The following is a 27,524-nucleotide window of genomic DNA, read 5'->3' as shown; positions in this document are numbered from 1 at the left end:
AACTAGTTGTCACTGCAGGAGGCAGTCACACACACACACACAAACATTTGCACAAGCGTAGGCCACTAAAGACACACGTGTGTTGAAATGTGGAGGTGTGTGTGCCAGTGTGTGTGTGTGTGTGTGTATGTGTATTTAACAGCAAAGTCAAGCACTTGTGATATGCACAGCACAAAATCCAAATTTAATGACCAAGTAAAATAGACACCAAAGTCGATGCGATGTGGATGCTGCAGCAGGTCGGTGTGTGTCTCTGTGTCTGTGTGTGTGTTTTTGTGTGTGCATGCGGGTGTGGGTGTGTGTGCTTAAGGCGTGGCACTGATGTAAGCTGAATATTTGCGTTTGACTCGACATACGCTTTTGTTATCCTCGTTGTCCTTTCCGCCTCTCTTTTTTTGATACCCTTGCACAGCGGGTATTCAAGTTTTATCGGATTAATATCTATATATCTATTTATATATCTGACGATTTTCGGTATTCTTAACTCTCTCTCACATTCTTGGCTCTTAGCAACATTCAACTATTAACTCAAATAGTTCTTGGACTACAGGGTATCTAAATTTCAGTCTACTTCAGCTTGATGCTCTCTTTTTGTAATTTTTACATTTTTTTGTGGATTTTTTTTTGCAATTGGATATGCCTTTTTGTGCCTCACGGCTCTCTTAATGTTGACAATGCGCAGCCAAGGACATGAAACGAGGCGGTGGCAGGAGGCGGGGCAAAGCGGTTGGCAACCGATACTGCCCTCTAACTGGGCTGCCTGTTCTGTTCTGTTCTGTCCTATCCTGTCCTGTCCTGTCCTGTTCTGCCCTGTCCATGTTGATGGAGTGTTGTCATGGCGCATCGTTAACTTTGCAACTAAGTTGAAAACACACACACTCAGACAGAAAAAAGCACACACACACACACTAACACAGTTAGTACTTTTGGCCGGTGGCAAAGCCAAATGACATTGACATCGACATCTCGACATCGCCATCGACATCTCTCGACACGGACATGCAACCATCATCAGAGCATCAGCAACGGAGAGCTGGCGGGGTCGCCGGGGACAGACAGCAAGCAACTCTTTCCCTGTCCTCTTGTGGCTGCCACATCTCACACATTATGGCAAATTATGACATTGACAATGCCCCGACAATCCAACCTGGCCATAACGTGTCCTGTTCCACCATTATCCTACGCCGGCTCTTGCCTTGCCGTAGGGTGTCACATTTCTTAACATGACCCCGTTGCCTGTCAGTTTTGCATGCAATTTGTTGCGGCATGCCACATACACATCCGTAGCATTCTAAATGAATATTTCATGAGCCCAAATTAAAGATAAAGGAAGCTTATGCTACATATGTACTTGCCACCATTTCTCCCCCTTAAGGATCAAAAGGGATGTGATAAGCTTACATTTCTGAACGCATATCTATCAGCAAAACTTCAGCTAAACCTTCCACCTAACCTGAATCGAGTTTTACTTTTTAGTTGTTCTTCGGAGTAAACATATAGTTGCAAGCTGCGATGACAGGTACAAAACACACATGCACAAAACTAGTTTATCAAATTTTAAATCTGTCCAAGATCGTGAGCCATTTGTGTATAAGATGTGCCACTGTTTCCCTTTTCCCCTCTCCCTTTTCTCGACTACTGCCAGCATTTACAGAGTGCGCAGAGGAAGGAAAGATGTAAACGTGTAAAAAAGTGCTGCATACTTATCAGCGTATGCCACTTGTCCTTGCTGCCGTTTTCGCTGCAACTACGGCAACTGAAACTGCAGCCTTCTCTGTGCTGCAGTTGTTAAATTTTATTTTCATTACAAATGCGTTTGTTGCTTATGCACAGCGCACACAGCTAAAATAAATACCGTAAAATAAGAGTGCAAAAAAACCAAAAATAAAATAAGCTCAAGTCGAAAAGTTGTGGATAAAAAAGTGAAGCAGATTTTGCCGTATTTTTTTGGAAGCAAAGTTGTTGTTTTCTTTTTATTTTTTAGTTTTGTTTGTTTTTTGTAGTTTTATTTCTATTCAGTTGCCCTTTCGCTTGGTATTGTTTATGTTTTGCATTACAAATGACTTTTTATATTTCTGTTTTTTGTTTCTTTCCTATTTTGTTGGGCGTGTTACGTGCGAGCATTTCACATTTCAACATTTTCATTGCGCCTGAGCTCAATGAAATTTATGTGCATATATTTGTATATTCCTGCGGCGTTCATTCATGCGTTTCGGGTCGCGATCCAGTTTTACACCCAGCCCAGCACAGCCCAGCCCAGCATCCTACCAAAACCTGACTCACCAGCCCAGTCATCGCCACGTTGCAAGCAGCGCATTTGATTTCGTGATTCATGCATAATTACGAGCATAGTGAGTGTATCTCTATATGTATTCATAGAACGTATTTCGTATTCGAGTCTCTGACACGCACATAAATCAAATGCAATATATCTCAGACAAACACAACAAACACAAGCACAGGGGTAACAAATGTCAAAACAAATCCACCAAGGAGCTTGTCATGTGCTCTATCCCAAAGTGAATGCTCGTCTCCTTGTACAGGGGATTATATGGCAAGAGCCCGTCAAGAGTGATGAAATATTTTGAGGACATTCATTTACTTTCATATTTCATTCTTATAGAGAATATTCAAAATGTATAAAATAATAAGATATCTTCTCTTAGTCAAACAACAAACGTTTGCATAGCGAATTTTATAGCAATCCAATAAAAATCATTCATGCTCTGCACAAAGTTGTAGTTAGCATACTTTTGAGAGCACAAATAGAAACTTTTTTACTTGAGAACATTTTCTAAAGTTGTTAAAAATATGAAATTATTGCTTTTTTATTGCACTTTGCAGACTGCATCATTCATTTAACATTCACAATGCAGCACTCAATTCTCATTCTTCAGTGTTCACTGTGCTGAATATGTTTCATAATCTCTTCATGTTTAATCTCTCAAAGATTGCATAACATTTTAGTGGCTATTTATTCAGCTTGACAGCAGCAGCCGCTTAGAGCAATTTTTAGTATGTTCTTTAATTCCATTAGCAAACTTTCTGCTCACTTTACACGACATCTTTTTGGATGTGGCGTAGCCCAAAACTTTAGGCATTAAAAGCGACCATTTATCGCAATCCCAACTCCCCGCTTCTGTTAATGCTTATAAAGTGTAAAGCGGTCAAAATTCAATTAAATTTAAATGTGTGTCAGAGCTATTGTTGCGTAAACTTTGTGTCCAAAAAGTTTTGCGGGGACAGCGTTTTGGTCAATTGAAAGCAATTACAAATACTCAGTCAAATATGCGAATAATGCCAAAATTGTGACAATTTTTTTAGGGGGCAACAAGAGCTAAACTTATCGGCAAGCAAGGAGTTATTTCAAGGATTAAGATGCGAAATAAGTTTTGGCTTAAGCAACGAATTTAAGCCTGTAGCTCTGGTGCTTAACTTGAAAGTCACGTGAACAAAATTGTGCAGAGGTTTTCTCGGCAAGCAAAACATTTTCTTTTTGTTATTATTATTGCAACTGTTATTGTTGTTGTTGTTCTTGTTGTTGCCAAAACTTCTACGTCTTCGTAAGCATTTAGTTGTTCTTTGCATTTTGTTAGTGTTTAGTGTTATTATTATTATTGCGAGAATTTTGGCCGTAGTGCAACTTTCTGCTGCATACTTTTTCGGGCAGTGGTTGATTGCATGTTGAACCAAACACACACACAGAAACACACGTACAAAATGGCTGCCCGTGCACATAATACAAAATGGCTGCCGGCAGCAACTAACAAAAGCAATTGCAACACATAAAGTGGGCCGTTGCTGCGGGCGGAGGGGCGTGTCGTAACAAGCAATCATTGCGTGGATTCTACAAGCGAATATACGTTATATGAAGTACGAGTAATTAATAGCTCCAGAGCACACACAAAAGCGCCTAAGCACACACACACACACAGATACAAAAGCGTATTGTTATAGCTATTGTTGTTGGTTTGGTCCAGTAATTAAAAGATTAATTTTTAATGTGCGCTTAGTGCGAGCAGCACTAAAGAGAACGCGATTCCAGCATTCAAATACAACAAGTCGGCTGTAGTCGATAAAGCAAGACTAGCGGATACCCTGTAGTGAAGTCTATGCCCATCTTAAGTAATCAGCAAATATTCTATTTCCTGATGAATACAATGTTAAGCCACATACCATCATATATATCCATCAATGAAGTATTATGAGATTGGTTTATTTATCCAGATGGATATATATAAATCGACTCTGCTGTTGATGCTGCTCAAGAATATACATATTTTATGGTTTCGGAGTTGCTTTCCTCTGCCTGTTACATACTTCAATATAGGGTATATTATCCATTTACATTGGATTAAGGGTATGCAAAAGGATTTGGCTAATGGCCATTTCGACTTCTATATGCAGACACACACCACACACACACACACACGCACACTCATACGCACACACACTTATCCAAGCACACATTGTTATTTATGCTCCATAAACAGATTTTTCATCAGCGAACCCCGAAAAACTGCAACTTTATGAGCCAATTGTGTGTTTTTTGCTCTTTTCTTCCTAGTGGCATCTCTTTCTAACCCTCTCTATCTGTCTCTTTCACTCTCCCTTACTCTGGCACAGCGCATGTATTGTTGTCTGGTTTCTGTTAAATTTTTCATTATTACGCGCTCGAGTTTTTCGCCGTTTTTTTATATATATATATTTTGCTCTTCTCTTTTTTTTTGTTTTTGTTTTTCGGTGCAAATTAAATGTACATAGTTTTAAATTTTTAATACAGTTTGGCGTAAGCCCATTTCGTATGTTTTTGCATTTTTGTTTTTCGTGCACTTGATTAAAATAACAGTAACAGCAAAAGATAGTCAATTAAATATTAAACAATCACATAAATAAACTCGACAAGTATATAGACAAAAAAATGCAAATATTATTTGTACAAATGAAAAGCGCGCTGAAGCGCAGCTCTTTCAGAAAGTGATTATTATAAATAATTGGTTAGATTTCTCAATTGATTTGTGATTATCGTTTGAGCCAATTAAATGCGAGAGCGAAAAACGGAATCAGCAAATATTTATTGAATTAAAAAGCATTACAAATGAAATGAAAAGGCATATTTGAGCTGTAAAAGGATTCCATTTTAATATTTACGCTTACATAACCAAATTAAGCTTAACTAAAATAGTTATGCAATTAATTAAGCATCAAATTTGTTACATTTCTAATTTGAGCATAACTTAAATTTCTATATTCGCTTTCATATCAAATTTTGTGATGTGCTGCAATGCGTGATTTTAGCTCAACAAAGTTTTGCAATTTGAAATTTAGCTGAAGTACCACCGCACCACACAAGCCACCCAACCCAACCAGCATAAACCACTACACCACATAACTTTTTGAAAAAACATTAATCGTCATTCTGTAGTCGTTTCTTGGGCGCTTATCGCCTGCCTCGCCTGCTGACTGGCAACACTTCTCCTCTTCTCCGACTTCCTTTCTTATCCTTATCGGTGTCAACAGGAGCAGCAGCCTTTCTCTCTGCACGTGCACTATCATTAATACTTTCAAGATGGCTAAAAGTAGCCAAAACGCTTAAGTATTGTTTGTGTTTACCCAAAAGAAAAAATAGAAAATAACACAGCCCGAGACAAAAGCGCGCATAATTAGCAGCAATACAAAAACAAATAAACAGCAACAAAATCAACAGCAAGTTGGACAGCCAATTAGTAAGGCAAAAGGAGGGCTTACCAAAAAGTGACTGCAGAGCGAGAGAGAGAGACAGAGGCAGAAGAAAGAGAGAGGGAATATGGCTACACAAACGTCGCTCAACCAAATAAACTTGACAAATTATACGCTCCGTTTATTGTTGCGCCAGCCCAAAAAAATATACCCTATCAAAATGAGGCAAATGTTAAATTGTAATTTGATACACACAACAGCAACAGCAACAACAACAACAACCAACGATGACAGTTAACCAAAAGCCCAACAGGCAACTGCAATTGTTGCATCTTTGTTGGTCTGCTGCCTAGCTAACGTGTCGGGGCAGGGAAAAACAATTAAACAAAAAAAAAAAACTGGGTAACAATCAAAAGTGTCGATCCAAATGAAGCGCTTGCATGATATTGTTTTTTGTTATTGTTTTTGTTTTTGTTATTTTGCTATTGCCATTGTCATTGTCAGTAAATTAACCAAGCGTATGAGAAACGAGCTCAACTATAAAAATTCAGTTGTCATTTATATGAATATGATTCATGTATATATATATAAATATATTGTGCCTGAACTAATAACCACAAAATGTCTAAAAGCTGATTAAGCTGCGGTTAATGAGCCAAGCCAGCCCACTAGACGTACTAGACAGCCCCTCAACGTAAGCTAAACGCCGAAATCGCTGCCTCCTCCAGTTACAATGCTCATGGGGCATATCAGTTGTCGCAAGGTGTTGCACAAGTCGCTTTGTGGCTGCTGTTTGTGTGTGGAGAAACGCGACAAGTTCAACCGCAACACGCTAAAAAGGGGGGAAGGGGCAGCGGGTAAGGACAAGTTCAGTCTCTGATCAAAGTTAATGGCAGTGAAATGTGGTTGTTGTTGAACAGACACTGACAAAAACAACAAACAGATGGGGTCTGACGTCAGAATGGCAGGTATTAAATTTATTAAATGGATAAGGAAGCTAACCGAAAATAACAAATTATGTATTAATAAGCAATTTCTTATAACTCTGTCAAAAAAACAACAACAAAAGAGAAAGAGAGTTGCCTAAATCATTTGCGTTTATTGTCATTAATAAAACTGTCAAAATTTATCGTTGTTCGCAACCCGTTTTTAATTTCTAATAACTCCCAGGCTAACGGTAATGATAAACACCCTCCCCAATCGCAACTAATTAGAGCCCGTAGAAATAAATGCATAAAAACAATCTTTTAGATGACAACCAACTCGAAATGCAACCAAAACTGGGCATCAAATCAATATCTTAAAAAGCTTTTGCCCAAGGTCAAAAGGAAGAAGGAACAACATCAACAACAACAACAAGTGAACAACAAGAGCAACAAGACTCAAACGAGAACAATAACTGGCAGATATCTGTCCCCAGCTGCCCATTGGCTGCCCAACGAGAACAGCGATGGGATTGCGGACAATGGCAAGGGTAGTCCATATGTGCTGCTATCGGTGAGCGATTCGGCCAATGGTGGCAACGCCGCCGCCACCGCCATCTGCAGCTGTAAGAAACGTCGTTCACCCACCTGCCACAATGTGTTGCATGAGCCGCGATTACGTTTAGATCCACCCAGCATAGTGATGGATCCGCTGGTGCGTGGCATACGCATTAGCATTTGTGTGGAGCATACACGCTTTCCGCTGATCGGCAAGGTGGCCAAGGGCATTGGTCTAACCCATGTGCCCGAGCATCGGCTGTGGAACGTTCAGTGGTGCGACAATACACCACATTTTGATCTGCTCAAGAGCATGAAGCGTTTCCAGCAAATCAATCATTTCCCCGGCATGAGCGAAATCTGTCGCAAGGATCTGCTGTCGCGCAATCTGAATCGCATGCTCAAAATGTATCCCGGTGATTATTGCATCTTTCCCAAGACCTGGCTGCTGCCCACCGAGTGAGTTACGTTTCAGATTTGAGAGATCTCTTTTCTGCTTTTGATACTTATCTATGATCCATGGTGTTAGTGCCTACGATGTGGCTGTTTATGCCAGCAGACACAAGCGCACCTTTATTCTCAAGCCGTATTCATCGGGCCAGGGACGTGGCATTTGGCTGACCAACAATCTGCAGACTGTGGGCAGACAGGAGAAGCTCATTTGTCAGACTTACATCGAAAGGGTGAGTGATAAGCATATCTAGCATTGTTTCCCTCCTCTCACATTATCCATCCAGCCACTGCTCATCGATGGCTTCAAGTTTGATTTGCGTGTTTATACGTTGGTTACCTCGGTGGATCCGTTGCGTATCTTTGTCTACAATGAGGGATTGGCCCGGTTTGCAACCAACAAATACAAGCCGCCGGCATTGGGCAACAGTGATAATATGTTTATGCATTTGACAAACTATTGCGTGAATCGACGCAATTGCAATTATAATGCTGGCTGTGGCATTGCCGGTGGCTTCAAGCGTAAATTGAGTGCCTACAATCGGTGGCTGGTCGAGCACAATTACAATGTGGTCGAGTTTTGGGCATCTGTCGATGATGCCATTATCAAAACGCTGATTAGTGCATGGCCCGTGCTGAGGCACAATTATCAGTTGTGCTTCCCCAAGCACAATAAGATTCAGGCATGCTTTCAACTGTTGGGCTTTGATATCCTGGTCGATTGGAAACTCAAGCCGTATATCCTGGAGGTGAATCATACGCCGAGTCTGATGGGTGGCGAACGGGTGGATTTGGAGGTGAAGCGACCACTGATAAAGGACACCTTGAATTTGATAAGCACTCCGCTGGTGGATAAGGAGGAGATCATAAGGGAGGATCGTGCATTGCTCAGGGATCGTTTAATGCAGCAGGCGAATCGCAGACGTGTCGAAATCCCCCCCAAAATAGCCCCATCGGAGCAACAGCGAGCCGCTGGTGGTGCTGATGTTAGCCAGGCATGCTCCCTCAGTGCTTTGGCACAGCAGATTGCCTGGGAGGAGAGTCATATGGGCAACTATCGACGCATTATGCCGCCGACAGATGCCGCTCGTCACAAGTACTATTTCAAGTTCTACAATCAGTTCAAGCAGGTGTCCCCGTTCAAGGAAACGAATCATAGTCACTCGCGGATCAAGGATCGCGAACAGTTGAGGCAACAAACATTGCAGGAGCAGCTCCAAGACAAACACGAGCAATTGCAGCGGCGCAAAGAAAAGCAGCTGATTGCGCGGCACAAACTACAGCAGCAGAGATCGAAAGAGCGGGCGGTGGGCATTTGGCAAATGCTCAACAAACGCAAATTCGAACTAACAAGCATAAGACAGGACAGGATAGGAGCAGTGGCAAAGGGGGCAACTGAGACGCCAACGCCAGCCAAATCCACAACAAATGAGGCTGCCAACAACGACAACAGCAACAACAACAAGTTGCAGCGTTTTAAGCGCAAACGCAGTCTGGTTTGTGTCAGTGCACGACGACAGCGTCAGCTGCAATGCCAGCAGCGACGTACTCGCCTCCTGGAATGGGAATCTCGCCAGGATGCCGAGTTTCTCGTCAAGCACAGCATTGCGGCGAGCAGCTCAAATGTTTTGTTGGCCAACGAAAAGAGCAACAACCAGCAGCAACCAAACAACAACCACAACAACAACGATGAGGCCAATAAAGAAAAGTTGGTTGCCAAAAAAAAGTTGAACAAGCATTGGTTGCCCGACTCCATCGATGAGTCGGATAAACAACTGGAAGCCGAATGGCGGTCAGAAAGAACAACAGCTGTTAATGGTAGGCAACTCCAGGAGCTGGTGAGTTGAACAATCGAATCATGTTGCAATCCAAATTGTTTACAAAAATCAAATATATTTAAATTCTTAATGTTTTATGCATTGCAACTGGGCATTCTTACTTCAGCACACTACTTGTGCGATTTTCTTTTCTTATCTCTTTTTTTTGGTAGTTTCCAAGTCTGAGTAACTTTATCAATCTCCATTCTAGTTTTTCCATGAAATGTATGAGCGCGGCAATCTAACCAAAAATGATATCAATCTCTTCCCAACTCTTCTGTATCGCATACTAACGGCCAAAATGAATGAAGTCAATGCCAGTTAATAGTAAGACTTTAAATTCTTGAAGAAATCGTAGCTCAATTATATTTTCAGCACAACATATATTAATTTATCGAAAGTGTGAAGGAAAACTATGCAAAGAAAACGATTTTTTAAGTACAAAATCTATTGTGCATATTCATAATTATTAATAATAATAAAAAAGAGTGCATGTCTATAATTCCATGCTGACAACTGTTCTGAACTATTGAAATCCATAAAACTACGCAGAATAACAAAATTCAATTGCAATTTTCATACACAACTCGACTAACTTTTGTCTGTTGTCAGTCCTTAAAACTCAATCTTAAACACACTTCCCACAGCAATAAGCATATTAAGCGGATTCGTATCCTTGCAAGGATATTTATTGATATATTTTTGCCCCAAAACCCATAAAGCATGTTTTATGCAGACACAACATAGACCATTATAAAAAGAAGAGACTCATTCGAGAAGCTAGAAAAAAACCATCGATTTGTCAAAGGCATAGCCGGCGACAATGCGACATGGCTCTCCAACTTCGCCCCTAACAGCAACCCCAACAAATACTTATAATCCCACACACTCACACACACTCGCACACACACACACAATGGGCCACAAAGCTGAGCCACTAACATCTTGCGCTTTGATGGCATCGCATGCATAAACAAAATGCAACACACAATACGCGACTGGCAGCCGCCTCCCTTGTGAGGTAAGGCTTGAGTTGGGTGTTAGTCTTCAAACTTGCATTATTGAAAACTGTAGAGTCGGTTATATCGCATATATATACCATATGCAAAACAGTTCCCCCTCTCATCTTTCTTTCTGTCTGTCAAACCGCGGTTGCGGCTGGAGGACCTGCCATCGCCTGCTACACTCAGAGAACCCAAATTGACCTGTATTTTTTATATTCGCCATAAAAAATATGATTTTTTGTTGTTTGTATTATTTAAAAAAAAAAAACATAAACTGTCGATTTAGGACGTCTTTCTTATTTTTAGACATACTTTTTCTGATTCTTGGAATTATTTCCAGTATTCTTTTTAGAGTGGTTTTTTAAAATTCAGTCCGATTGTTTTCGCTGAGTGTATGCTCGTCTATAGTCTATGCTTTCTGGTCTATGGCTTTTGCTTTTGCTTTGGCTTTTGGCTTTAGACGTCAACGCATGTCCTGCATGCATTTCAGCAGCTTTTTGTGCTCGTTGCTGCCGCTGCTGCTGCTGCTGCTGCTGCCTTTTTGCCCGCCCGGCTGCAGTTGGCTGTTTTGCACATGTGTCACACACATATTGAAAATTGTGCAGCAGCAGCCATCGTTGCATTGCATCGCTTTTCTTTTGGCTTATGGTTGGCTGACTGGCTGACTGGCTGCCAGGCTGCCAGGCTGCCAGGCTGCCTTCTGGCCAACAAAGTCTCGCAGCATACATAACTGCTCTGATAAGCCATTTCAAAGCGGGTTTTACATATGCCAACCCCTTTTCTGCTGCTGCTTCTGCTGCTGCTACTGCTTCTTCATCTGCTGCTTGTGTGTGGCACATGGGGCACGCTTAATATTTGATTGAACATTGTTGTGCCTGCTGCTGCTAATACTTTTATTGCATTCCCTACAATATCTACTCCTCATCTAGACCCCTCCTCCTCTCCCCTCTTCTCTTATCTTTTCTTCTTGCTCTTTGCTATTGTGGTGATCAGCTTAAAGTTAAAGTTGGGCGGCTTACGCGCAAAGTTTTCGTTTTTCGCCTGCACTTTCCACATATGCAGCACAAAATTTTCCTTTTGATGCTTTTAGTGTCGTCTTATTAAAAAGTTTTTAATCTTATCTACGCCTGCGTTCCCCCGAATCCCCCCCAGAGTTACAGTCTTTTGTTCTCATAAAATTTCTACCAACTCATCCTCTTCATCTGGCCATCATCGTCATCATCATCATCATCATCATCATCTAACAAAGCTGCGGAAATGAATGAAGCATTGCAATGGCAAAACTTTTAGCTCATAGTACACTTAACTTTCCATTTATTGCTTTTTTTTCTTTTTTTTTTTTGGCATATTTGTTGGTTGTCTAAGAATGTTTGTAACTGTGTATGTGCGTGTGTGTGTGTGGAGTGTCTACATTGTTGACAAAAGTTCGGGTTGCTATTAGGGGTCGTTTAGTCTGCGATTAGTTGAGCTTAGTCAGTCGACGTCAGAGTCGAACTTGTTACTTGCTCTGATCGCCTACTGTTTGCAACTTTGCCAAAGTTCTTCAAAATTGGGCAATGTCTCAATTGGGAAAAGTGCAACAAACTTGACACAAATTAAGATTTTCGCTTTTGTATTCAGCATTTTATTAGTTGGATTAGCAGGGAAACAAGAGCTCAACTTTACCGATTGAAATTCAAAACCGAAATTTAACATTTCTTAAACACCCCGTTTAGCATCTTTGGGCAAAAACTTGCCAATCATAAAGCAACCTATAAAAACTCAGCACAAACTCAAGATATATATTACTGAAATATGCATATTTGGCTTATGCGATAAGAAGGTACATTAAACACCAATAACAAATACCTAACGCAACCCAAGAAAACAAGATTGCAACTTGCTTCAAATATTTTCATGCATTTGCTCACCTTTGATGCTCCTCTTCCTCTCCTCGCAAATACTCAAGTCATAAAAATTTTAATGCAGATATTTCGGTATATATATTGAGGTGTTTGCACTACTCAAACATATGTATATATCTTATGTATTACACACGTTTCCTTATACACTCTTCATCTTATCAGCCATAAAGCATAATGTGCTCTTAATCTTCATTTGCACTGGGATAACAACAACAACAACACCAAGAAAATTACGACAGAACCAAGCTGCAAAATGCATGTAAATCCAGTAAGAGGGAGAGAGAGGGTCTGGTGGAATTTCAGCTGGAGAAAGAAGCCTTTTAATTTGTGCCATAAAGTCAGAAAAGGAATTGCTTAATTCCATGACAAACACTCGGCAGCAACAGCAGCAGCAACAGCAACAGCTAAGTGCATCTAAAGGATATGCGAGGCGGCATCCAGTCAGTGCACATCATCCAAAATCCCACGGCGATGACTTAAATCAACAAAAGATTTATGCCAGACACAGCTTCCGATTGAGGAGGGCTGGCACCAGGCATATATATGTATATAAGTATATATATAAATCCAGCAAGCTGGACTTAATGCCACACTGAATACAGACAGCAAGTGCAACAGCAACAGCAACACCACGAAAATAATGCTCAGCTAAATGTCAGTCAGTCAGAAAGGCAGATAGGCAGCAGAGTGGGGAGGGGTGGGTTGTGCTTGTGGGTGGGGTGTACTCCCTCTCCCTCCTCCCTCTTACGTTGGAGTCGCAAATGGTTTTTGCTTTTTTCTGCCAGTTTTGTTGTATATGCGAATTAACATGTCTGCTCCGAGACTGAAGCCTGTGCTCTATATCCCTGGCAATATCCAGGGCTATGTAGCACAGTCCTCTCTATACATATACACATATGTCAACCAGTGTATACACATACGTCTATATTTATATAACACTGACTGTGTTTGGACTGTGTGGCACAAATAATTTGCAGTTTTACAGTTTTTCACCGCTTTTATGCTGCATGTTTTCCACTTCACAGGATTTTATGTGCCACTATGCTCGACTCAAGTGTTGGAAAATACAATTGCCAGCACACATGGCACACTCACTAACACACACACGCACTCACACACATGCACTGTGAGAAAGAAAAAAAACATTTCCGCATTTGTTTTGTTGTGAGTTTGTTTTCTTGTTTTTTTGTGTTGTGCCGCCAAATGTTTTGCCTTTGCTAAAAAGACAATAAACTGTGTCAGTGCGGGCCAACAAAAGTGTGAACGTGCGTACGCTGAGATACCCTGTAAGCATATATAGTAGAAATGGGGCATATATAAATGCAGTGTATTATTACAACAACTAAGAATTTTATGAAGATTCGACAGATAGGAAAATACGATTTTCATACGTTTTTGCAAAAGTTTAAACATTCAGGATTAGGAAAATATATATTATAAATTGTGGCTGCTATCGATATCACTGAGAACAGCTTGATCAGATAGACAGTTATGGCTAGACTCGGCTCTAAATCCTAATCAAGAATATATATACCTTATAGGGTCGTAAATGCTTCCTTCTGCTTGGCACAATTTCATTTTCAACATTTTTACCAGGACATAAAAAGAGGAAATTTACTTAGAAACTTTTCCCGTCTTCAGCATTTCAGCATTACACAAAATATGTGCTTATTATGTGTACAAAATTTCGCTCAAAGTTTTGCAGCAACCTGACTTAAATATTCCAAATATTTTGTTTACTTTCAAAGTCAAAGTTTGGCAGACACAACACTTATTATCATAATCAGTCCATTATAGGGTATTACAGATGTGAGCTAAACATTCGTAATATTAAACATTCTTAAATGAATCTGTAACAGTATTTGTTTGGCCTGCTGCATTCTGTGTCTCGCTTTTAAGGAGCATGACAAATCCTTGAGTACTTTATGCATTTTGTATGCATTTTTGTTGCATTCTTTTTTTTATAATTGCTGTTGATTCTTCTGCTGTTGCTGTTGCTGCAGGTTGTTGCACGTCTAACAATGCAAGCTGACTAAACACTTAGCTTAAATATACACACACGCAGGACACACACACACACACACACACACACACACAGACTTAAGACTTATCCGTATTGCATATTTGTTGCTGTTTTAAAATATCACACAATTTTCCGGCCAGTTTGTAGCTAAAAAGTAACACATATTCGCCACAAAGCCAGTGTGGCGCCCCCGAAGTGTCCACAAAAGGCAAACACACATGCCCCGCTCCCCGTGCCCCCCTTTGCCACAGCCAATGAAAATCCCACACAGAAAAACATAAACAAAATCAACACTTGCAACCCGAAAGCTTCCTCCAGCTGCCAGCTTTAGCTGCCACTCTGCACCGGCAACAGTGTGGCAAATAACTGTTGTCACACACACACTTACCACATATACATAGACAAACAAATATATATATATATATATATATATATATATATAGACATAGATATATTATATGTATGCATATATCCTGCTTGTTGAGCTGTGCTCAACTGTGCGACAAGTTTTTGCAGACACTCACAACAAATTGCCATGGATTTTCCGTTTTTCATCGCCTTTGCCAAAAAAAAATAAAGAAAAGGAAAACTTTGCGACAAAGTAGCTTTAAAATACTACTATTAAAAAAAACTATGCTTGGCAGAGAAATACCCCTCCTGTGCTCCTGTGACAAACAGGCTGAATATATTTTTCTAACCAAATTTTATGTTCGATAAGGCTTCAACGACTTATGCTTAACAGCAGATAGATATATAAACAAATGTATATATAATATCAAGGATCAAAGTCATTCCTAGCTGTCAATGGCTTCATCGCATACCCCATTTCAACTCCCTTACAGGGTACGTAAATATGCTTGTGCGGTTTATGGTTCAGACTAAAGAATAAGCCTTATCATCAGCAGCACTGGCAATAATGATGACAACAAAATGTTTATATATATATATAAATATAAATATAGTAAGGTCTAGCATAGTATGTGAAAGCAAATTCGATATAGATAGTAGTAGCATACAAATATTTTTTGGTGTGTACTTACAACTGTGATGGGATAGAAGGGATTTATGATAGTGAAGAGTAGAATGTGATTTGGCCGTGTAGTCTCAGGACGCTTTCTCCTTAGGTCGTCATTTGACTTGTTCAGTAGTGCTTGCTGCTGATTCTGATTTTGTGTGGACTGTAAAGAGTTCAGATATATAGACACATATATATATAAGTATTATTTGTATTATATTCTTTTTTTATTGTGCTTGTGTGTAATAGTATAAATATAACATTAAGATCAAAACACAAGCGAATTTACATAAATCAACATTCCATTACTGCAAATTTAAACAATTGAGCCCACAATGAACGCAACTGCCTCAAATTTCCTTGTCAGATAGCTGCCCATGAGAAAAATCGCCGACGACTTGAATACCATGCAATAGAATTGTTCATTTTGTTGCATAGCCTTCTGCAAATATAAGCCAATTGTTCGGCACTGTTCCCAAGAGCAAATCATGTTGGAATAGTTTGTTTGTTTGTTAAAGAAAAGTGCTTAAGGATTTCTGTTTAGCATGCTCTCAACCCGAATCGGTTCCAGTTGCGCTCTCAATCGTTTAATTTCAGTTAATAGTATCGGTTCCGGTTTGATTGACTGATGTTAAGGCATCCGCTAATCTGAAATTTCTGTTATACGCTTCTTGTTCTCAATGTGGATCGTTTGATTTCAGTTAACGGTTTGATTTGCCGGCTTATAACGTAGTATTTACTTTGTACTTTTGTGCATAACTTGAATTAACGATTTTTAATTTATTTACAGAAAATTTAGTAGATATATATAGGCTAGTAGTGCTCGTAAGCAACTGACGCTTAATTTGTATTTTTTTTGCTTTTTATTTTCTACTTTTTGAAAGTGACTTGAAACTCTGAGTATTGGGTATTGATTCTGGGCTTTGAAGGAATCGGAATCAATCGGGTTTCCTTAAGTTGGTCGCCATCTATCTGTCTCTATCTAAATCTCATTTTCTCTAACTCTCTCCACCTTTATTTCCTTCATATCTCTCTCACTCTACATTCCCCTCCATCAATACATATCCTCTATCTATCTCTATCTAACTCTTTCTCCGTCTCTCTCTATGCATATACGTCTCAAGATTTGTTGCTCTAGCTCCCTATCTTTCCACCTCCTGCTCTCTCTCTCTCTCTCTCTCTCGCTCTCTCTCGCTCTCTCCATCTCTGTTCTTTTCTGTCTTGCTAAATACATGAAATCAATGCATTAATAGTCTTTTAGCCATTAGTTGTCAGACGGCATGTCAAATCACACTGCCTGTCAAATGCACGCACATGTTTTCAATGGCCCAAAATGCAAGTTGAGCACAGCTAAAGCGAATTGATTTTCAGGTTAATGACGTTATTTATCTGAGTAGCACAGACGCACAGACGCACAGACGCATAAATGCCAAATATTCAAGTCAAAACATAAAGTTTTTGCATAAGTTTTTCACGTTAATTGACGCTGTCAGCAAAATGTTTAAATAAATAAATACTAAACAAAAATGTATGGGGAAATATGTTGATGTTGACGCTGTTGTTCTTGTTATTCTTGTTGTTGTTGTTTGCCTAGCATAATGTATTCGGAAACTCTATAAATAATTGCGGAATTTAGGTAAAACATGTTCATGTCACGTTCAAATGTCAATCAACGTTCAGGAGAAATGAGCCAAGTTGGGCCGACGGGGACTAGTGGGGAATATGTATTGTCAATTTTGGCTCATTTGCAGGTAAGACAAATTTGTTGGACTGCGCTGCAAGTGCAACAACAAAAGTGACTGAGTCTAAAAGAGAGAGACAGAGTGCGATAGGGAGTGAAAGAGATGGGTGGTTGTGGGGTAGTTAAGTACATATGGACAGGTCGAGAGCAGCTTGTTATGGCCCCATAGACTTGACACCAAAATGTCAGAGTTGCGCCGATATTTGCGCTAATTAACTGGGGAATATGACATGAGAATGTTTGTATTTATCTCAAAATGTCTCACTTTCTCATACAAATAAAGAACTTTTAAATACCCTAAGAAACATGTGGTGAAATTGGAGGAAATGGTGATTATATCAGAGTATCGTATTTCAGTTCCGGTTTCGTATTCCTTATAAATTCAGATAATTTTTATCATATATTCGCTATCAAATAACCGACTCAGATATCTTTTTGTATCCTCATTTTAAAGATGTGAAAATCATTGTACATTAAATTGTACATTGATTATTGTAACATCGAACAGAAACAGAACCCAAACTTTCTGTTAAATATCACAGAGTATTTTTCTTTCTCGTTTTCTCGTTGCTGCCCAAGTCGTTAGTGTTTCTTTCGTTCTTTCGGCAAATATTGCATAACTTTTCAGTTACTTACTGCAATTCATTAACTAATTGGCATTTGTTGTGAGCAACTCGGTTTCCTTTGCGTTATTTCTCAGTTCTTCGCTGAGTTTCTGTTTTTTCCGCTGCTGGTTCTTTGACTTTTGTCGGCACTTTCACGTGTTATTTTTCGACTTTTATTTTTATTTTAATTTGCTGCATTTTTCTCCACATTCAACCAGCAATAAAAACAACAAGAGCAACAGCAACAAGAAAACCTGGAGTCAAGCTCACTTAACCTTGTTTTTTATTTTATTCCATTTTTATTCGCTGCTCTTAAATTGCTTCATCTCCGAAGCTCTGTTGTCTTTACCTGACTTTGTAATTAGGTTAATGGATCTATCATTCTCTCTTTCACTCTCACTCTCCCTCTCTCTCTCTCTCTCTCGCTGATGCTGCTGCTGCTGCATTTTTAGCACCCATTGCTGTAGCTTTAATGGGCGAAAAGGTTTGCAATCTCTTACAATTTAATATATGGTAATAACTCAGCGGCTAAACAACTCTAGAATTTATTTACATTCCAAGAGCTGCGGCTTAACTGTTACTATGGCAATGATTTTATTAGGCAAATGACTCTGCTTCTGAATCAATTAAGGATAATTGTGTAACAGTTCTGAAAATGTTCTGATTTCTTATATTAAGAAGATTTCATAAACTTTAATGATTAAGAATGTTCTAGCTGAGAGAGCTCAAGTTGGAGATACACTGAAATACGACAGCTTGCTCCTACAGTAGAGGAAAAGATTAGCTCAACTCGGCTGTTAATCTTGATCAAGAATATATATATATATATAATCCATGCATCAGATATGTTTGTTATATGCTTTTGCACAGATTTCTCAAGTCCCTTTTACCCATTATTGCTCCATAGATTCAGGGCAATAAATTGAGTTATCGATCTGTCTTCAATTGAAGTTATTGTCTACACTATTTCTACTAAAAAATACATACCTTCAAACATCTCTATTAACAGTGTCAAGTAGAAAGTGGAGATTAACATGTTGTTCACAGCATAAAGAACTATCATTAGCATTTTTCAATAATTCCACAGACAGAATTCCCGGTTGTTGTTGCAAGTGTCGACAAATGTTTATTTACCTTGTAACATAATCTGGCAGAGCTCACATCTCGTGAAGGGTTTCAATCAAAATCCAACACAAAAATCTCAACAGCTTTGACGCACAATTTGTATAAAAAAAAACAAGTAGCAAGAAAAATGAAAGAAGGAAAAAACCAAACGCAAGGCGGGGCAAGAAAAACATTTGTTTTCTGTCAAATTTGCCTTTAATAATAATAAAGATCATATATTTTCCGCCCACCCGCCAAGGGGGAAAAAAAAACGTCGACGACGACACTGGAAACTGTTGATTAAATTACAACCTTAAAAAAATGTGTGTGTATAACAAAGTGGAGACTGTAAGTGAAATGATTGATCGATGTATGCTTGACAGGGGTTTGTTTGTGACTTAAGAGCATGGCAACCAAAAAAATAAATAAAAAAACAAATAGAAAAAAAAAACGATTTCAATTTTATTTCATTTATTTTGTTCGCTCAGATTTTTTTTTTTTTGTTTTTTGCTAGGTTTTTTTTTTTCAAAACATTTGAAACATTTCTGGCACAACGGCGCGAACGATTTGAAAATAGCCGCCGTCGGCAAGGCTTTGGGGCGGGGGGAGTGGCGACGGTATCGATGGTGGCTGCATACCACGGCGCATTTCAACTCGAACCGCAACGAAATGAAGATGAATTACCCACAAAACTATTCGTCGCTAGGGATACGCGAGCAGATCGCGAGCTGAGTGGCATAGTGAAGAGCAGAGCGAACAGCAGCAGCAGCACCAGCAGCAGAGACGTGCATCTCTGTGTGTGGATGCACCGATGCAGCAACAAGAGGAGGCAGGCAAGCAGCAGCAGCAAATGACAAAATAAGTTTTTGCACACAGTTTGATCAAATGGTCAAAGCACACTATAAAACTGAGACGACATATCCCAGAACGGATACAGATACAGATACATATACAGATACAAATATCATCTACAGCTCACACAATATGCTTAAATGCGTCTTTGCCAAGAAATGTACGCAAAATAAAAAGAAATAAAAAAGAAAACGCATCGCAAAGTTGAACTGCATTACAAAATTGCAGATAAAGAATTGAGGTAATAAAAATAGCCAATGTATATAAATGGACAGGGAATCTGTCCGTCCGTCTTTCCGTCATTCTGTCCGTTATTCATTCTGTGAGTCGACGTACGCTTGATGTATTGACATTCATCAAACTGACTTGAGAACATGCAGATCTGTTATAGCCTCAATCGTATGAATCGAAGAGTGATAATTGCCAGTGTCAGAGATTGATATGGCTCTTGGGCAATCGATGAAAAACAGGAGGAAATCACTTACAGCGAATGCATAATAAATTAACAAAAAGTAAACACAAATTGCAAATTGAGTTATCGAGCGATATACGAAAAAACCTGCCTTCAAATGAAAATGGTTTTTTATTTTAAATAATCCAAATTTAGTTTTAGTTTTGACGATAAAATTTATATTTGAATTAGAAATCATATTCCCTTAAATACAGTATTAAACTGTCCAATTATAGATATAAATATAATTGCTGACTGAAATTTGAAATTAGAATGAAATTTCTGCATTCTCGTCGTTAAAATATATTCCATTATATGTTTAATCTCAGCAATGAGTGTTAATCTCGAGTCATACAATGGAAAATGAAACCGACTTTCAGCAAAACCATTAGAAATATATATGCAGTTCTCCCCAGAGACGTCACACAGCTGCCCTGCATAGTATCAATGACTGACTGACTGACTGACAGACTAAGGGACAGACAGACAGACAGACTGACAGAGAGTATGAGTGAGGGACGTTGGCTCTGTCGCTGTGACTGGTCCCTGGGCACATGTTGCTGCCCTTCATTTTGATAGGCAAACGCAGAAGGAGCCCGAAAAACTGTTCAAATGCAGAATTTGTATATTTTTTTTCAAAAGTATTTTTTTCTTTGTCAAATTTTGGCTGCGACAGCAACACGAGGCGGCATTTGTTACTCGCAATTAGTTACACTGTACAGACGAAACATCAGCGACCCTTCTCCCCTCTCCCCGCTGGCGCCCTCCTTGCGGGCCTGTGTTTTGGCTGAGCGAGAACGGGGACGTCGGGCAAAATGTGTCGAACGAGAATTGCACATGAAATGCAATTTACAAAATGTTTTCTTCAACGTTTGCATTGCGAAATTTAATTAAAACAGCAGCACCAGCAGCGGCAGCAGCAGCAACAGCAGCAGCCGCAACAACTGCCACAACTGCCACAACAACAACAACAAGATCAACAACAACAATGTATATTAAATGCTGCAGTTGGGTGAGCGACAAGAGCGCCTGCCTTTTGGGGTCTGCTCTCGAGTTCGTCTGGGTTGGGTAACTGTATTTTGGCCAAAGTCTTCTTCTTATTTTTGTTGTTGTTGTTGTTGCTGTTGCTGTTGCCGCGTTTTTAGTCGGCCCAAGTAAAAACATCAAAAACCATCCAAGTCAAGTGGCAGCAGGCCAGACACAAACCCTAGCGCCCCCTCTCGCCCTCTTGGCACACAAATATCATCATTTTTACAAAATAATGAAGCAATCTGTAAGTTGTGTAAACGCATTTTGGCTTTCTTTGCCACAGAGCAGCATCCACAGCGTATCTCTGTGTGAGGTGTACACAAATACACAATACAATGCACACTGCTCGCTGCAATCAATCATATATATACGAGTATATATATATATATATATATATATATAGAGTAGAGCGGTGCTTGTGGAGTGGAGGTAGTAGGTGGTGGTGGTGGTAGGTGGGTGGTTGCGATTCAAGAAACGTCAAACCTTTTAAGCGAATCTCATTCCGACAGAATCGAGCACATTTTATTGGCATTGCTCATCCGCCACTTGGTAAAATACATGTGCAAACTGTCGACTCTTGCTTTGTGGCATGAAATAAAAACATTGAATAGCCATTTCTTTGCGTCATGTCGAAGTTTCTATACCCTTGTGAAATAGCGTTAGACTTTATCCATGATTAATCAGGATTGTTGTAGAACGAAGTGAAACATCATCATATATCTATTTCTTAGCCATCTTCTCCCCAGTTGGAATATATCATAGATCTTCTTCTCTGACATCTTCTTCAACAGAATCATAATACCCCCGCCCAGCTAGTGTAAGACACACGTCAGAACGAATTGGTCCGCGGGCTCATCAATGACATAAGTACAATACACAGTCATGCAGAAGCACATACCTATATATGTATATAACGATATATATATATATATATATATATATTAGTCTATTTATCTATATCATGTGTACTAACCAAAAAGTATCTCCATTGTATATTTGTCTCTGTATCTTTTTGTTTTTGCGCGCCATTTGGCACAAATCTTTTTGGTGCTACTTGGTAACAAATGCCAACCCTCCTCCCCGCACCCACCCGCCGTCCGCCCTATGATTAGGCCAGCAGTCAGCAGTCAGCAGTCAGCAGCAGCAGTTCGTTTCTTATCTAAGTCGGCAATGCTCATTAGTCACACTGTGGAGCAGACAGAGGGGAGCAGGGGGGTGAGTGTGTGCCGAAGGGGGTACGCGTGAAGCATTGAAAATTGTCATTAGTTCAACGTTTGATTTGGTTCTATTTTTTTTCTTCCATTTTTTGCAACTCGTGTCGCAGTTGCTGTCCTATTCTCTCAGTCTATCTCGCTTGCTCTCTGCCTGGCATCAGTGGATCATTGTTGATGAAGGAGTGTGTATGTGCCTCTGTGGGTGTGTGTGTGTGTGTGTGTGTACAAATACACGACACAATTGTTGTCTGTGCTTTGCTTTTCAATTAGAAAAGTTCACAGATTGCCGATACTTTTTCTTATAAGCGAGCGGCTTTAGATTGTCTTCTAGTTTGCCACAGATTGAGATTTATTATGTGGCAGCTTAAGCGACAGCAATCAGCGATGAAGCAAGTACGAGGCGAAGAGTTAAGGAGAAAGGACTGTGGCAAAAAAGGAATAGAAAAAAGTTTAAGCAACTTATCGATGCTTAAAAAGGCATTTCAAACGGGTAAATATTCGCTTAAAACCAGACCCTTCGAAACAATTATTAGGAAAATAAAAAAAAAGTGTAAATTACATTGGAAAGCATAGCGAAAAAGGTTTAATATATTTTGCCAGACATTTTTATAGCAAGTAAGCAAAAAATAAAAATAAATATAATAATAATAAAAACAAACCCAAAACATGTTAAGAAATTTGCCCATGTAAACAAACACAGCTTTAACCACAAAGAAAAACACAAGTAAACTGAAAACACCAGCTAAACACACACACAACACACACACAACACACACACATAGACAGAAAACAAAAAAAAAAACAAGCAAAGGATGCCTTTAATCAAAGATAAGGAAAAGTAAAGCCTGCTCAAGTAAGGGAAAATTGTTAATGCAAGCGCAACACACTCATCGACACGTGACCCAGTATGACCCCTCCCCTCACCCCCTCTTCAACTCATTAATATATAAACAACGGCGACCCTTTTGCCCGAAAAGGTCACTCAATTATAGGCCCGGCATAACTTAACCCCTTCACCACAGGGTCATCTCCACAAAAGACCAACAGCGAAAGGCGAAAAAAGCAAGTCGAAAAAAAATATATACTTTTATAGAAAAAAAAAGAAGAATATCTAGAGCTGGTCTCGACGCGCCGCAGACAAGCCAAACCACCCAGCCGACCAACTACCCACCCACCCACTCAACCCATCCAGCTAGCCAACAAGCAAACCACAGCCAAACCCAACACCAGCCACAAATCCATCCATCTTTTCAACAAAAGTTGCCGGCTGAAATATATAATTTTTTCTTTTTTATTGTTGTTTGCTGTTGATTTGCGTTTTCGTCATTTTGATGTCAGTTCACTTGACAGAAGCCCAGAAAGCCCAGAAGCACAACTAGCCGCCAAAGAAGAAGAAGCAGCAGAAGCAGCAGCAAGCGTCCAGCGAATACACTGGAAGAAAAGCACTGATTTGCCTACAAGAGCTTAAAATTCATTTTGAATATTCTTCTTCTACTTGAAAGTTTAAAAAAAGAGTTTGACAAAATACTTTTCTAAGCATTTGTGTACTTGAAAGAAGTCTAAATATGCTTGTTCTTAGTGCGTAGCTGAGCTATGAATCTAGATTCCAGCTGTTTAGGTTAAATTTTATGATATTTGGATTCATTGATGAACAAACTACTCTCCGCAATAAAGCAAATCAAAGTAAAAAAAAATGTCAAAAATTAAATAACTTCAATTATTGGCTTAACTGAAGAATCTGTTATGAAGCCGATTAATTTTATGAAGACTTTGGGATTGGTTTACGAACTTTGACAGTTAAGATATAATATAATAATATTTGTTTATGAATTTCTTGATGATAGAACAACTATCTTGAAATGAGAAGTTTGAGCTGCAATTCGAAAGCGATTTTACTTGATTTGAGTATAAATTTCTTGAACTTTTTTCCCACTGTAGTGTTTGTTGAGCTCTTTACAGACAGGCCTAAGGCAACCCGTTGATCACTTATGACAACAGTCCACTATCCCCGTCTCTCTCGCTCCCTATTAAACACAGGCCGTCTCTTTCTTTTGGCGTCTACTCTTGTAATTTATGTGGAAAGTTCTGTTTGTGGCGCACGGCGCAACATAAAACAATTTTCATTTCGTACATATTCCTCATGTGTCTGTCTGCCTCTTCTAGGCATTTTCTTTACGCGTAGCTTTTCATGTGAAAATCTTTACTAATTCGTCTGCTGTTGCTTTTATTTCTGTACTCTTCTGTATATATATATATCTACATTTTCTGTTTGTTTTTCTTTCATAATTTTTATTTATGGAAAATGCTTTTAAAATACACACAAGCGTCATTTCAATTTAGGTATGTGTGTAAATTGATTTGCTACGTACAAAAGATATTTTCAAAAAAAAACTATCTGCAAGATATACAAATATCATAATTAAGCCACAAATCGTTTAATTAAATTAAACTAAGCGAACTACACATAAATTATAAATGCAAAAAGACTTGAGGGGCGACAGACAGGGAGAACAAAGCGGAAAATTATAGTGAAAAGTCACCGCAACAAATCTCCACAAATTTTCACACAATCTGTGACTGTCATGTGTTGTGGTCGGAAGAGGTGGAAATGCTACTGCTGCAGGAGGAGGAGCAGGAAGTGGGGGGGATTACCCATGCCGGTACGTGACCTCCGGGGGCCAAAACGTAAAAGTCGACGGCACAATTGAAATTTAGCTGTGAGATGTATTTTCTCTTGAATGAATTACTGTTGTTGCTGCTACTGCTGCTGCCTCTGCTTCTGCTGCTGTTGAACTCAAGGTGTTTCAATTTCTTTCAGTAGCAACAAGATAAATTTTCTTTTTCTTTTTTTATGGTTTTTTGTTTTTGGCATTACTACGTCAATGCATGAAATATTTGGTCTATTTCGTTGACAATTGGCAATGGAGGCGGCCAGTACAAAAGCAAATATATGAAAAGTAAGCATTGAGAAAAACTAATCATATACGTAATTGAACTACCTCAAGAAATTTGTTCAAGAACACGCAATTTTGACAGAATTTCGCGCGTTACGCATTATGTTGAAGTGTCTTATATAAATCTTGGGCACGTGTCTACCCCAAATCACTTTTCAAAAAGATATATTTGTGGGCAGATTTATTTAGACTGCAACACTTACAAATTATTACCCATTAAAACTGATTTGTGTAGGGTGTCAAACGGAAATCGGATTGAAACTGGATTGAAATTGACAAAGGGAACCCAAATTCAACGTTCTCTGTTACCGACTAGTGAAAAAGATTTGAAACCAATTCAAAATCTTCAACTTTACGTACAACTTCGCTTATATATATATATCTGATACATTTATTTCCATGGTTGGATTTGAATTTTGAATTTATTTATACCGTTTCAATATGCATTTTGCTTTTTTCTTTGCTGCTACATCGCTTAACTACACAACCCCAATATAAATACACTTTTAGCCTCTTATGGTCTTATACTCTAGGCCCATTGCCAATTTCTATATATAGTATAGGTATATCATTTTGTGGATATGCACAAGCAACACAACTATTTGAGGCAATAGAATTGCATTTAGTTAAGTGATACAATTAATGGGTTTGTTCAGCTGAATTTCAGTCGAAAATTCCGTATGAAATGAAATGAAACTTGAGCATACTTTGTAAGTGTTTCTTTCCTAATTCATAAATCTTCGATATTATTTCTGTTACAAATTCCCGTAATACACACAGATTTATTTAATGTCTTTGTAATCTGTTCGTGTCTCGTTAAACATCAGTTTCACAAAGCCCCTTTGGAAAATCTGTATTTAATGCGCTGCTTTCTTTATTTTGAAGTTGATCATCTGCATTGCCCACTTGGCAACTTAAACAACCACTAAACCACACACTTGTCAGCGAGCATGGCCATAAAGACGCACTCCGCCGCCCCACACACACCGCACACATCGCACACACCCAACGCACACACACCACGCACTTTCCGGCCAAGATGCGCACTGAAAATACATTTTGGCCGCGCCAAGAGTGGAAAAAACTACCAGGAAAATAAAAGAAGGAAAGAAAGATAAAGAAAATTACTTCATGTTGCTGTGCTGTGCTGTGCTGGGATGTGCTCTGATGAAAATTTATAACAAAAGCAATTGGAGTGCTATAAAAAATTACATTTAGAGCCTGCTGAGCCCACACCCTCAAAATCATAATAATAAACACCACCTGCCGCAATGGACACGCTGGACGACTATTCAAACAAAAACAGCAACAGTTTCCTTCACCTTCTTTCTTCGCCTCCCCAAATTTAATAGCCTAAAAGTGGGAAACGCGTGCTGGCCCCCAGGTGCCCCAGGAATGTTGCCGAACGAGTGCCCCAAGAGTCTACCACACTTAGAGCAATAAGCAGTAAGCAGTAAGCAGTAAGAGAATGCCTTAGTCGAGAGTGCTGAACTGCGAGATACCCTGGGCTTAGTTGTTAAATAAGCTAGCTGATTAATAGATTGTCAGCTATAAAAAGATTTATTTGTGTTTCTTAATCTGAGATCGAACATGCTAGATCAACTCGGCTGCTCATCAGGATTATATATACCATATATATGAATATATACATCGGATATGCTTCCTCATTCTTATGCCTATACACCTCTTACACATTTTAGAATACATATTGCAATAATATCAGATCTAAAACGATAGAAATTCGCTACTACTCACACTTGAACTCAACGCAAACAATATCTTTCTCTCAGTGCACTCATCTCTTCGCAAATATTTACATTTGTTGGGCAGTCACTAAATTGGGTATACAGAAAACTCCAACTGAAACTGAAAAGCCCGAGAAGAGCAAACTTTAAAATGTGTTAATCATCAAGTGGAAAGAAGAGGACCACAGCGAGGGAGGGTAAAGTGCAGACAGCAACATACACCCCCTTCCCACCACCTCCCCGAAAAAACCCCCCTAAAAACAAACACAGAGACACCTGAGAACCGTTAACTGAACTCGACACGACGTGCATTAAATATTTGTCAGCAGTTTACCAAAAGCTTTGCACACCTTCAACTCCCCCCACTCACAACTCACCCACCCCCACCACCACCCACAACTGTGACCCCTCCCCCACCAACCAGCCCCAGCCGCCCCGTCAGCATACAACAAATTA

General features: G+C 39.3%; 2 protein-coding genes across 20 annotated transcripts in view; one reads left to right on the top strand and one right to left on the bottom strand.

Moving 5' to 3' along the window:
* LOC6568736 (heterogeneous nuclear ribonucleoprotein L) overlaps window positions 1–27,524 on the bottom strand; it is a 129,718-nt gene that overhangs the window by 81,030 nt on the left and 21,164 nt on the right. For all 16 annotated transcript variants that reach the window (XM_032740856.2, XM_032740857.2, XM_032740860.2 and 13 more), the window contains exon 2: window positions 15,399–15,536. In XM_032740856.2, the coding sequence (XP_032596747.1) occupies window positions 15,399–15,536 (138 nt within the window). The remainder of the gene's footprint in view (window positions 1–15,398; window positions 15,537–27,524) is intronic.
* LOC6568737 (tubulin polyglutamylase TTLL13P) lies at window positions 6,827–27,213 on the top strand. Of its 4 annotated transcripts, XM_043214661.1 has the most exons (6): window positions 6,827–6,856; window positions 6,931–7,619; window positions 7,690–7,843; window positions 7,898–9,448; window positions 9,639–9,781; window positions 27,204–27,213. In XM_043214661.1, the coding sequence occupies exons 2-5, from the start codon at window positions 6,931–6,933 to the stop codon at window positions 9,750–9,752; spliced, it is 2,508 nt and encodes an 835-aa protein (XP_043070596.1). In that variant the 5' UTR covers window positions 6,827–6,856; the 3' UTR covers window positions 9,753–9,781; window positions 27,204–27,213. The 4 variants fall into 4 exon arrangements, with proteins under 4 accessions (XP_043070596.1, XP_001995182.3, XP_043070598.1 ...); XM_001995146.3 differs by lacking the exons at window positions 6,827–6,856; window positions 27,204–27,213 and adding an exon at window positions 9,803–9,885 and having other exon boundaries at window positions 6,880–7,619; window positions 9,639–9,754; XM_043214663.1 differs by lacking the exons at window positions 6,827–6,856; window positions 27,204–27,213 and adding an exon at window positions 9,786–9,803 and having other exon boundaries at window positions 6,880–7,619; window positions 9,639–9,754.

This window comes from Drosophila grimshawi, unplaced genomic scaffold (assembly GCF_018153295.1).
Source record: "Drosophila grimshawi isolate 15287-2541.00 unplaced genomic scaffold, ASM1815329v1 contig_1367, whole genome shotgun sequence".
In the NCBI taxonomy this organism is placed as follows: Eukaryota; Metazoa; Arthropoda; class Insecta; order Diptera; family Drosophilidae; genus Drosophila; species Drosophila grimshawi.
Note: the sequence above shows the minus strand (reverse complement) of the source record. Positions and strands in the feature narration are given on the sequence as shown.